This window comes from Bombus vosnesenskii, unplaced genomic scaffold (genome assembly GCF_011952255.1).
Source record: "Bombus vosnesenskii isolate JDL3184/JDL3185 unplaced genomic scaffold, Bvos_JDL3184-5_v1.1 scf7180000014579, whole genome shotgun sequence".
Classification (NCBI taxonomy): domain Eukaryota; kingdom Metazoa; phylum Arthropoda; class Insecta; order Hymenoptera; family Apidae; genus Bombus; species Bombus vosnesenskii.
The window spans coordinates 1,147,458-1,160,876 of record NW_022883531.1 but is presented as its reverse complement, the minus strand read 5'-3'; the positions used below and the strand labels follow the sequence as shown (position 1 = coordinate 1,160,876).

The following is a 13,419-nucleotide window of genomic DNA, read 5'->3' as shown; positions in this document are numbered from 1 at the left end:
AGACTTTTCAATCAGGAACTGCAATTGAGTTTTCAAACGTTAAACGTTGCGTCTTTCGCTCTTACGAGAAATTGCTGTTAAAATCGGAACGTGTAATAGTTGTTACGGAAATACAAAATTTATTTGTTCTTATGTTCATGTTACGGAAGAAGTCCTAACGAGAGTTTCCTGCTGAATAGATTTTTGAATACGGGTACGGATAAGGATTCGATCATGGTTGCTGCGTTTAGAGAAAAGAATAGAATTCGTGAAGATTTCGTAAGTATCTCTTTGTATAACTTTTCGCATTTTAGTGGTATATATATTTATCGTGCATGATGTACGCGTGTATTCTGTAGTTTATAGTGTTAGGTATCTGTCCTTGGTTTTCAAGGAGAACAAATGACCAGTTATTCGGAATCTTTGTATTTTGCTGACAGCAACGAACGTAGAACACGAGCCAAATTAAAGCAAGCAAATTTTATAACAATATCATGTTCGGTCTCACTAAAATCTCAATCAATGGGGTCTCATCAATGTTAGCGATAATTTTATTAGCAAAAGAAGAAAACATATATATTGGATTATCACTATATCGATGTCGATGCAAGAATCGCCACGTCCCCTTGGTGTAGAATTTTCATTTCCGATGTAAGATTTTAATTAACTTTATCTTTATTATTACCGAAACATATATTTCAAGTACATATTAAAGTATATTCATATATATTCAAATATTTTCATGATATAGGTACTTGTATATATATGATGGATTATTTATCCGCATTTTTCACAGATGATTCCCTCATGAGCGTAAAGTATGACATTGTAGTACTCATCAGCTGTAACATAAAATTTTAGTGTCGTCATAGGATTCATCTAAAAATTTATATATTTCTGGTAACGCGTTGCAAAAAGCGATATTTCCGGGATGAATGGGGTTAAATACGAAATGGATTACGTACCGCGGTAGATGTTTCCAAAGATATAGGAAAAAATCCACCAGCGGACAGGTAGCATGGTCGCATTGATTTCATCATCATCACCTTCACGTCTTCTCGTAACATTCTGCCAGTTTCGGTCATTGGCAGAATCGTCCACCAGCCTGAGTACGTTGCCAAGCTAATATTCGAACTTTCCTCTATTAAACCGTGGCAAGTGTACGTGAAGAAAATTATATGGATAAAGCTTCCGACCATGTGGAACACGAAGATCAGTCGTGTACCAGTGGATACATTTGCCTGTATACGTAATATAATACTCGTTTATTCATATCGAAATCGTTCTGATGTAGCTGGTATAACTGTCGAATATATAATACTTGAAACGAGCATTTCGTTTCTAGGTAAAGAGATAAGTTTATGAAATTTTGAGAAGGACATAAACCAAAGTTAAATTACTCATGCTATTTAACGATTCTTACGTAACAGTGAAATAATAAAACTTGCAATAAATCGTATTTCGAACAAATCGTATTTAAAAACGAATCCACTACCATACTGTAAGTAAATCCAACGTACCAAAAGTATCTCGTACGTGTCGAAGCACATTAGCAAGCTAAAGACCACTACATGGCCAAAGATCGGAAAAGTATTAACATACTCGAGCTTCTCGCAGAATTTGATCAACGACTGATGCTGCCGAATGCATTTTTTCAACGCTATGTAGCACTTGTCGGCATAATCGATCTTATCCGTTTTCTGGTCGATGATCTTCCATAAATTCAAAAGTCTGTTATGGAGCATGCGGAATTGGCAGATAACGTGCATATTCAGTATGCATAAGAAGTTGTCGTTGCACAAATACGTTATACCGATTTGTTGCACAGTCGCTAGCTGGGTAAACAGTGATCTTCCATAGTAAAATTATCGTTGTATTCGCCGAGTTCGCTATTTAAATATATTCGGAAATGGAGGAGATATACGATACCTGAATAACGAACATTATTTCGTAATACGGTGTCACGCTTAGCGGCAGATCGACCCACATTTTGAACGGAAGTACCCTATCCGATTTGTTTTTTCCGATATTCGCTGAAACACAATGGAGCATGAATTCTGAAGCTTCGATTTCGTACGTTTTATTAATTAGTTCGCACATATTTGTGATTTCTTTCAGAATCAGGGTTGACTCGATGGAGATTTTGTCAATTGTTTATTAATTGTTAACTAATTTGATTATTTTGAAGGATACGGTGAAGAGGGTAAAGCATGTATTTTGATTGTTAATATCGTTGGATCGTAAAGCTATAGAATTGTTTTTATTCGAGACTAATTTATTTATTTTGTGTAGAAACGAAGATCTTTAAATATGCATGCTCACCGCAGATTGGCGTAATTATGTAAAATGCCAAGGAGGCTTGCGTGAAAGAGCATGCCGTTATGGTCCACAGCTTGCACAATTTTCGGCACTTCATGAAAAGTATTTTCTCATCATGGTCGTACTTGAAATGCCAAAAATTTTGTTGTGCAAATAAAACTAAATCCTTAAATTCCGTTCTGCGAAAATTTAATATCAAAAGCTTGAACATCGCCAATATGATGCATAATGTATTAGAGAGCAAGAAGGTACAATGCTGAAAAAGTTAATTCATTTTATATATAGTAAACCAGTCGGAACATCGATAGAATTTGTTTCTCTCTATAAATCTTTTAAACATTTTCGTAATACGATTGTCGTATTAATATATTTCTTGCAGTTTTCTATTAAATTTTATAAAAACAATTAGGTAGATTCGGTATTCATCTTAATTATTTTCTCTGTAATTAAATTTATAATGCAATCGTATAAAAATTTAAGTTGATTTCTAAATGAAAAGTATATCTATGACTTTCGAAAAATAACAATCTTAAGACAGCGACAGATCTTTATACTCACGCTCAAATCGTTCCAAGTGTAATAAGCATCGCCGAGATTTAGATATAATCCGTAAACATGTATAACGGCAGTAAACGCCATAGTGAGTCTTCTTCGACGTTCTTCGGCGTTATTTACTGTCATCCAGACACCCGCGAGTTTTAATAGAAACTGCGACAACGTGATTGAGATATCCGTGTATCGTGTCGTATGCATGACGATCGTTTTTCTCGATCTTGATCTTTAAATCATGCGACAGCTAGAAAATTTAGCGAGAAAAGGTTCCTAGCGAAAAGGTGACTTGAAGTGACATCGCTTTGATCTATCGAGACATTCGATCGCTTGATAATAGATACGTATCTTACTTAAAGCGAACTTTTCCGCGTAGAGTAGAAGCGATACGGTGGCAGAAACAAATAAGAAATTGACAAACATGAAAAATATATGAATTGGTGTATCACGTGTGCTTGAGAGAGGGCCTGTGCGATTATTACCCCCTACAGTGCATGTGCAACTAGCAATTTTTCACATATTGATTATTTGGTCGCCAGAAGTAAAAATTCTGCTATAACGTATGATTACTTAGAGAAAAAGTACAGTTGGAAAGTATAATACTACGTCGTTGTCTCTGAATGTAGAATCACGACGTAGTGTATAAAGATGATTTCGTTTGAGAATGATCAAGCTGTTACCTTCATTGCAAAATGAATATCACGTAATTCTGTAGCGATATACTATACCAGGTACGCAGTTTTATATATCCTCTGTATTAGCACGCACATTTTGTAACACGAACACACATCTCATTATTTGCTGACTATAATACGTATAAACTATACTATCTTTAAGTACCTACAACTAAAGTTACAAAAATGAAGGCAATTAATATGTAATGATATTTTATATGGAAAAATTAGACGCGATATGATTTTCAGAGTACCGAATGGAATTCGTAATTTTGACATAGAATGAATTTACGCTGAAAACGTTATGAACGAGTCAGCAAAAGCTACCACCTCAAAAAATTCGTTATCTATCGACTTGATTAAAAAATGTTTGCAGCGAAGTTTACTGTATTTAAGGAGCCTGGTCAGACGAGTATACGAGTTGATTATCTAATACCCTATGTTTTGAGATATCAAGTTAACTTTGAAGCTTTTAATAGCCACCATGTATCTTTTATAACGTTAGCCGATCTAGTTGGACATTTTTTACTGAAAGATCCTAACTTATGTATTTATACACACAGACCGCTAGTTTATCAGATATTTTAACTGTAATTCTTTAAATTTAATGTATGGAAGAGACGAGAAAAGACGCGAAGCGGTATTATTGCGTTTACATCGTCCTTGCCTTTCGTACATTAAATTGGATAAATTAAACTTAAAATATCTGCTGAATTAATGGTTTTTCGGTATAAATTAGTTAATACTGTTTTGTAAAGAATGTCCAACTGAATCGACTAATCATCTTAACGTGTCAAAAAGTATAAGATACTAGAGTATGTACACGTCTGACTAGGCTGCTTCAATACCATACTTTAAGCGCTTTTTGATGAAGTCGACAGATAATTGCTACAGGTGGTAGTTTTTAATGACTCACCCTGTATATACAGGGTGGTTGGTAACTGGTGGTACAAGCGGAAAGGGGGTGATTCTATGCGAAAAAAGAAGTCGAAAATATAGAATAAAAATTTTTCGTTTGAGGCTTTGTTTTCGAGAAAATCGACTTTGAATTTTCGCTCGGTACGCGTGCGGTACGTTACAACGGATCTCACTGTAGATCGTTGTCTCGATGGAAAAATGAAAAAAAAAATTTTATTCTATATTTTCGACTTCTTTTTTCGCGTAGAATCACCCCCTTTCCGCTTGTACCACCAGTTACCAACTACCCTGTATATATATATATACTTCTTTTATGACGTAGGCGTGGAATAAGAAAGGATTTCTGGATACAGATCATAAAGGGCAAAAAACGAGATAACATCTTTTTAAGGATATATTTCACGAATTGCTAGTCGGGGGACGAGACATTCGACGTACGAACTTCTCGTTAAAAATGAACAAATACCTGTTCGAGCGTTTTACGAAATTCAACATTTAAATGGTGTACAAACAAGGGATAATAAAAATACATTCAAATAGGTACTGTGCCAGCAAAGTCATAAGCGAGCGACTCTAGTTGATTATACATATGTTTAGTTATCGGTTATTTTCTATTCAACGGTTTATCTTTTTTTAATAGATGTATCTATACAATTCTTTTGAATACTATCATAAGTAATTGTCTACGAATATTTTACCGAATTGGTTGGAGGTTTGCTTTTACCAATCATTTTTCAGTTTCGTTTTCTAAATGATTTCTTAGTAATGTGAAATATGATGCTGCGGTAGATAAGATCTGCAAAATATTAATAAACAAATTATTTCACGATATCGAAAATTACAATTTCCTAGTGTTTAAAAATTTGTCCTATACATTAAATTTCATAGATCGTAACGCGTATTTGTTGTATATATATATGTACTATATCTACCTTGTTATAAGTTTCTAACGATACAGGGAAAAATCTGTTCGCGGTGAGACAACAAACTCTTCTTGATCGCTCAATCACCATTATTAGATCGTTTCGAAGCATCTTTCCAGATTTGTTCATTGGCATGATCGTCCACAGCGCTGAATATGCACCTATAGCAACTTTCTCACTGTGTTCTATCACACCGTCACAGCTATAGGTGAACATAAATAATAGCGCCATTGATCCGATTAAATGAAAGATGAAAATCGAGCGTCTCGCAAGAGGGGCAGCAGCCTAAGAGCAAACTAAGCATTTAGAAAGTCCCAAACAATTAACAAATACCGATGATGGGAATGTTTATAGCATGTAAACACTAACCAATAATCCTTGATAAGCAAACAGGCAAATTAACACACTAAATACCAACACTTGTCCAAGTATCAACATCGTATACACGTTTTCAAGCCTGTCGCAAAAGTTGATCAGTTCCTGGTGGTGTCGAACGTACATCTTCAATTGTTTATAAAACGTATGCGCATAGTTTGTTATCGTCAATTCCATATCCTTCTCGTTTATCTGATGTTCTATATCGCACAGTTTTGAAAACCTGTATCGAAGTATGCGAAACTGACCAGCCAAATGTATGGCCAGAATGCAGAAAATATTATCGAAGCAAAAGTAGGTGACAGCTATTTGATACATATTTATCATCTGCAAAAAGTACAAAAATTACTTCCCCTGTTACAGCCCACGGAAAAAATCTATTGGTTTTTGCAAAATCGTATCAGAGATATCGCATCATTTCTATAGTTATCTTTAGATACCAGCGTCGTATTTCAACTAATTGTCACACGTTGCAGTTCCACAGATGCGGATATCCCAGTTTATGTCATTGTGTTGTAAGTTTAATATAGTAAATGTAAGCATATAATGCAACCAGCTACAATAACAATCGTTCGAAAAATTGCGAGAATCTAAAATACCTGTAGAGTGAATATCATTTCGTAGTAAGGCGACATAGATACTGGCAAATTTAGCCATATGTTGAATGGCAATACTCTTTCGGAATTATTTTTCCCAGCATTTGCTGCAACAAACGCTTAGATGATATACTTTTCTCTATACTAAATGTTTCGCCTATTTATCGTCAGGTACATTTTTGTATTTCATAGTACAATCATAGTACATTTTAATGTAACAATACCGAATCAAGGTTGTTTAAAAAAAGAAGTTTCTTAAATTATGTGATAAAATAGAGGAAGTATCCTATTATCTATATACAGAGCGTCTCTAAAATCTTGGTACAAGCGATCTGGTAGTAATTCTACAGGTAAAAATTAACCGAAAACAAGGAATAATATTTTTTCGTTTAAGGCTTCGATTTCGAGAAAAATGTGTTTGAAGATCCGTCAGATGTCCGTGTACTAATTGCAAGTTTCGAGGTAACCAACTTGTCTTTCTGCTCGTGTTGACGAAAAAATATTACTCCTCTTTTGCGATCTATTTCTGCATAAAGAATCCCGATAGCTTGAACTAAGATTACGGAAACATCCTGTACATACATAGCACGTCGATATTACGTACATCCACGTAAAGCATTCGCGACTTGAATTAAAGATCTACAGCACACTATTAGCGAATAGGATAACAGAATAATGGAGCAATAGAACCTACCAATAACCGGTGTTATTAGATAAGCTACTATAGCACATGCACCCATGATGGTGACGGAACAGACGAAGAAGGTGCAAGTTTTTCTGCAATCATCCAAAATTTCTTTCTCGCGAAAATTGTACTTAACATTCCAAAAATGTTGTCGCACGTACACGATCAGATTTATAAATTCCTCTTTATGCGCCATTATGATACATATCTTGATTAAACCCATTGTCACAGTTAATATGTTGGTAGTAACGTAAAGAATATCCTGAAATTATTACGAATTATTACGAAATTATTATCAATTATTACGAATTCTTTTATAACTATAGCTGTTTGTACGTTTCATAGAGTTTTAACTGAATTACTCGTGTCATAAACTATTATCCAATGTTATATGTCGCGAACGATTTTAAATATTAGATTAAATTAACAAATATTGTGTATATCGTGACTTTCACACTTTTTATTTATTAAATATAAACGGACGATGAAGAAACGTGACAATTAGAAATAATCCCCATAAATGGCATCGAGAGATCAATATGTATTTTTTGTTTATATAATTTAATAATAAATAGAAAGATGGTCGTAACAATTGCTTAATATTTTCCAGAACCTGACGCTATCACTCATTTCGTTTCTATATACATAATGAATTATTATTATTACATATTTGGAATGCTACAATATTTATTTCACAATATAGCACATACACAATTTTATTTAACACAACTAAACCAGTTAAATATACTCACGCCTTTGTAAAATATAGTGAAGTAGAAATCTCTGGTAATTTCGACTGTAGCAAATATCGAATGCCATACTGTATAGATGATCATTATTTTCATCCGACGTTCTTCTGCGGAATTTTCGGATATCCACAAGCCGATGCTCCTCAAGAAAAACTTTGACAAGACCATCGACATGTCCAAGTCTAATTCCGTTTGCATGGTGTCGGCTGGATAGTGTCTAAAGCTGTCGCTCGCGCGTGCTCTAGTGCATATGAATCATCGTAATAACAGGTGTCACGTTGATTGGAAATCATTCTTCCCTCTTGTCATCTTTACACCATTCTGACAGGAAGAGTGCAAAAAGGAAAAAGTTGATTGCTACCCTTCGGTATAGACGGAAAACATATACAAAAGATGCATTTGTCAATTACGTATTTGTTTGTCGATCAATTATTCTTTTATTATTTACAGTTTGTGCGTATTACTCTGTCATTATGTTCTACTGCACTGATCCGATGCTTTTAACCACTTTTAACTCTCGAAAAAATATACTATAGCTGGATTATTTGACAAGACGGTTGGTAGAAGGATACGAAGGCAAGTAGTGGATGTGAAAGTTCCAATCGAAATTACCGAATAGTGGTTCTTATAAAAATAATAAGAAATTTATACACACTTGTTCGCGTGTTCGTGTTGTAGAAGAACACCGAGCGGCAATATGCGACCGAATGGATTTATGAATATGGATTATTTTGATGATTGAATATGAGTGTAACTCGACTTTTAAGCATCAACGTATAACGAACCAAACTTCAAATGTAATTCTTTTTATTTTTCATTGTAGTTTTATTTCGCTTTGCAGCAGCGCCCATTAGATATTTCATCATCTGTTACTATTTTACATTCTATGTACATTCTGTATACTTGCAATTGAAATATATATATTAAGAATTGAGGGTCTCCTGTGTAGTTTGTCTTAACAGTGTGAAATATGATACCGCAGTACTTAAAACCTGTAACAATAATACGTATAAGCAATAGATATCCGACGTGTATTTTTTGTACTTTTTTACATTTTCGTACACTGTACAGTTTTAAGCAGTCAAATTTATCAATCGCTGCAATTCTGACAAATGCCACAACATTTCAATTACCCGAGTATATGTCTCTAGAGACACGACGAAGAATCCATAGCCTGTTATGCAACAAGGTACGCCAGATCTTATAGTAACGAGTATCAAGTCTTTTCGCATCATCATACCGCTTTCGGTTGCAGGCAAAAATGACCAAGGTCCTTTATACACTGCCAAAGCTACGCTCGTGCTTTCTTGCATGATGCAGTCACAGCTGTAGGTGAACATCAGTAATTGGCATAGACAGGCTATTAATTGGAAGCTGAAGATGAAACGTGTTCTGGCAGGTGCCCCTGGCTGCGAAAAGATGCGTTATTAGCGCGTAAAAGCTTGTCTGAAGTATGAACAGTGCTCATAATTTTTAAATGTTCGATATAGACACTTTTTACAGACGATGTGTGATTTGCCATGATCGTCATAGTAAGTACAATATATGGTCTATTCTAGACCGCAGATATGTAAATTCGATATTTCCACGAATAAAATTAAAAAGACGGAACTAGGGTACTTTAGGTAAACAGTTATTCCATCGACTAAATGTTCTAGAGAGTGCCGTAGTTTGATTATTTTGTATATTCTTGTATATGGTATGTATTCTGTACATTTTCGTGACACTCTCTGAGATGTAGGAGTGTAAAAACGAATAATTGATATGAATGCGTTACACTCACCATAAGTATCTGGTACCCATCGAGACACATTACCAAGCTGAACGTCAGCACTTGCGCCAAAACAGGCAAATTAAATACCGATTCCAGTTTTCCACAATAAGATATGAGAGCTTGATGTTGTTGAACATACTTCTTAAAGACGGTGTAATATTTCTTTGTCGATGATCCTGAGAACAATTGTGGATTTGTTTCTCCCTTCTCTTTATTCGTTAAATCGGTCATGCGGGACATTTTATATTGCAATATTTGAAATTGAGTAGCCAAGTGTAGATTCATGACGCATAATAGATTGTCGAAACAGAAATAGCCGACTCCAATATGGTACAATGTCAGGAGCTGTGGGTATATAAAGATTTCCATTAAGTTTGTTACTGGTATTAAATTTGATAATATTAAATACGTTGAGCATTAGGAAAAAGAAGCGATCCGGTACCTGTAACATGAATGTCATTTCATAGTATGGGGACATTGTCAGTGGTAGATCAATCCACATATTAAATAGAAATTCTCTGGCTGACTCGTTCCTTCCAATATTTTCTGGAATAGATGCAGAATGGTATAATTCTTTGTAAATATTCAGTAGAAAATATATAGTATTGAAGAAAGTTCAACAACAATTCAATTAACCTTCTGAATCTGCCATAGATTACACTTAGATATTTTTGTGCTCTTTTGGATAAGAAATAAAAGAATAGAAATTCCAATTTAAGATTAAGTGACTTACCAATAATTGGACTAAGGGCGTAACAAATAAGGGTCGCTTTGGTGGTGAATATTACGAAACAAACAAAGACGGTACATTTGCGTTTGCAGTCTATATAAATCCTTTTCTCGTACTCATCGTAATTCTCGTGCCAAAATTTTCGTTGCGTATATGTAATTAAATGAAAAAGTTCTTGTTTATGCGCAAGCAATACTGTCATCTTCAGAAGAGGCATTAGGACCGCCAAAATGTTGCACACGTTGTAAAGGCAGGTCTGTAAGCACAGAGAATGTCTAGAAAATATAGAACTACGGATGGATTCTATTTCACTTGTGCGTTATATAAATCTTTTGTTAATCCAAATTAGATACGACAAACGAGAAAACAGGGCACAAGCCACGATATTACAAATTTATGAGAAAACAACCGTTTTATGGGAAAAATAAGTTTTTTCAAGAAATCTAATACATTGTAATTGTGTTAAATGATAATCAAATTATGCTACAAGTTTTATAACTGTGTTAACATATTGTAAATTGCATAGTTCTTTTCATCACAATGTCTTGCGTTTTATTCCAGAAATAATCAATGAATTTTGTTTTGCATATTGACTTATTAGCTTCTGCAACTTGAAATGAAACTGGACTATTACAGAAATTTAGTCCACATCTGTATCGTTCATCGCGATTTATCTCTCTTCAAATATCTCGGTAAAGATAATTGTTCGAATACTTACACTCAGATCACCGAAAGAATAATAAATATCCGTAAGTTCTAACCATAGAGCAAAGAGAATAATCGCGAACGTGTAAATCTGCGTAATAAGTCTGACACGTCGTTCCGATTGGTTTTTCGACGTCCATAATCCAACGAGCTTCATAAAAGTCGATGTCAAGCTGATAGATATGTCGTGGCTCTTCAGAAATCTCATATCGTACTGCTAATATTCTGGTATGTTAGGACATTGAACTGGTACACTTGTACACGGTCTACATCGATTATTGCAACGTATTAGAGACGATCAGTCGCTTTGATGTATTGGCATCCTTTCATTCACCGATAGCGTACTTTGTATCTATTTTATTATTATCATTGATGCACCGTTATTTGATGTTCCGGAAAAGAAATGACGAGAAAGAACGAAAGAAAAGAAAGGAACGAACGTTCGATCACGATAGCCCAGGATTACTATTCTTTGTTCCGAATGAACAACGAGTGGATGCGATCGATCGAGTTATACATTATTCCGGGGTTACGAGACCCTCTGTGAAATCGAAGTGCTGTTCGACAGCTGTTTCGTTTTGCCAAAGGAAAATTTATCTTGCTAAATGAGGCATACGACTTAAGAAAGTTGTCTATAATTTCCTTTGATAGAATTTACGAGGAAAAAAACGTAGATCGCTTGATGCAGCGGCGGCGCGTTAAAATGACGAAGATGATAAATGTCTTTTTTTTTATCTTGTTTCTATGATTTGTGAAGGGTGTTGTGCAGATTCGGCGATATTCTAGCTATGAAACGAATAAAGAAATTTCAGCAACGTTTGTTCTTATGTCTGTGTGTGATGTCAGGTGCTTGTAATACGCAATAGAATATTATTGTCTACCTACTTGGGTTTTTCCCAATATATTTCATTGGGGTATAGGAGTCTTTTTTATTTTGTCTTTCTATAACATACAAATATATCACTTTGATGCGAAACTATGTACTTGAAATTCCTTACTTTATGCGAAATTTCACGTGTATTTTAATTATCGTTCGACTGATTCCTTAACAATGTAAAGTACGACACCGCGGAGCTCAAAATCTGTGAAAAGCGAATAAACAGTTTAGGCGTGTGATGATTTTAAACGTTCCTAATAAAATCGATATAACGATGGTAATTATGGTGTTTATTAGTAGATATAACAATGACGTTAGTTACTAATTCACCTTTACATAATTCGTATACTTGTCATTAAACAAGTTTTTCTGTATAAGAGAAAAAAATATCTTACCGAAACTACCATAGAATCTTTGATTAATCGTGGTTTAAATATTTACTTGCTTCGGTGATTATCAAGTGGAGCTTACATTTAGGAGCTTGCAAAAAATTTCTGAAACATTACAGCGTTTAACCAAATAGGAAGCTACATATTAATACGATTGTCACTTTGGCGACAGAAGATTCATTTCTCTATTGTTTTCGAGAGTTTGATTTGCAATATGCATAAACTGTCAAACTTTTTGTAAATAATGTTTCAGAATGGAGAAAAATGCCACTGTAGTGTTCAAAATCCATAATGGAATAGATAAAAATGATTATGTTAAAGGTAAAATTAGTTATTCAGAATTGAATTCTAAGTATTTTAAAGCGTGAGAGTGAACGAGACAACGAGATAGAGAGATAGAGAGAGAGAGAAGGAGTGAGTGCAATTAATATTATATCAGATTTGAGAAGTTATGTACGAGTGTTTGTTTTGACTGTAGGTATTAATTAATTTTTACTAAGAAAGGTACATATTTACAGGATTTCCAACTATACGTGTTACGTCTGAGCTTACCCCGGTGTAAGTTTCCAATGACACAGTGAAGAATCCACAAGCAGTCAAACAAGAGGGTGTCGCGGACCTCATGATAACCAGTATTAAGTCCTTGCGTAATATTTTTCCAAATTGGTCCATCGGTAAGCGCGACCATAAGCTTTTATACGCGGCATTAGCTACGTTCGCACTATCTCGTATCAGACAATCGCAACTATAGGTGAACATCAGCAGTTGACACATGCAACCCGTTATATGAAAGGCGAAAGTAAAGCGTCTTGTGGCGGGAGCATCATCCTATAGATAGAGAACTAGTGAAATCATCGTTTTATAAAAATGAAAAATAGAATAGCTTAGAATTATTCTACCTGAAGTAGGAAAACGAAATAGAGTAATACTATACTAACCATAAGTATCAAATACCCATCGAGGCAGATTAATAAGCTGAATAGCGACACCTGTCCAAGTACAATTAAGTTGAATACATCTTCGAGTTTTTTACAAAAATCAGTGAGTGCTTGGTGCTGTTGAATGTAAGTTCTAAGCTTTCCATATCGATGTATAGTGTACGATGACTTTTCCGAAACTTCATAGAATTCTGCACAGTCGTTCGTGTCGCACATATTTGTAAGTCTATATTGCAAGA

The 13,419-nt window shown here is 34.7% G+C and overlaps 2 protein-coding genes across 2 annotated transcripts; both read right to left on the bottom strand.

The window, feature by feature from the left end:
• Positions 1 to 696: 696 nt before the first annotated feature.
• LOC117240174 lies at positions 697 to 7,996 on the bottom strand. The gene is made up of 11 exons (XM_033506074.1): positions 7,771 to 7,996; positions 7,028 to 7,280; positions 6,337 to 6,440; positions 5,732 to 6,064; positions 5,372 to 5,647; positions 2,857 to 3,006; positions 2,302 to 2,554; positions 1,909 to 2,012; positions 1,500 to 1,814; positions 945 to 1,220; positions 697 to 821 (listed from the first exon to the last, which is right to left on the bottom strand). The coding sequence occupies exons 1-11, from the start codon at positions 7,963 to 7,965 to the stop codon at positions 753 to 755; spliced, it is 2,328 nt and encodes a 775-aa protein (XP_033361965.1). The 5' UTR covers positions 7,966 to 7,996; the 3' UTR covers positions 697 to 752.
• Positions 7,997 to 8,501: 505 nt separating this feature from the next.
• LOC117240236 (odorant receptor 13a-like) lies at positions 8,502 to 11,444 on the bottom strand. The gene is made up of 6 exons (XM_033506210.1): positions 10,990 to 11,444; positions 10,275 to 10,527; positions 9,984 to 10,087; positions 9,551 to 9,886; positions 8,901 to 9,176; positions 8,502 to 8,759 (listed from the first exon to the last, which is right to left on the bottom strand). Exons 1-6 carry the CDS (start codon positions 11,182 to 11,184, stop codon positions 8,691 to 8,693), a joined length of 1,233 nt encoding a protein of 410 aa, XP_033362101.1. The 5' UTR covers positions 11,185 to 11,444; the 3' UTR covers positions 8,502 to 8,690.
• Between the last annotated feature and the right edge of the window lie 1,975 nt (positions 11,445 to 13,419).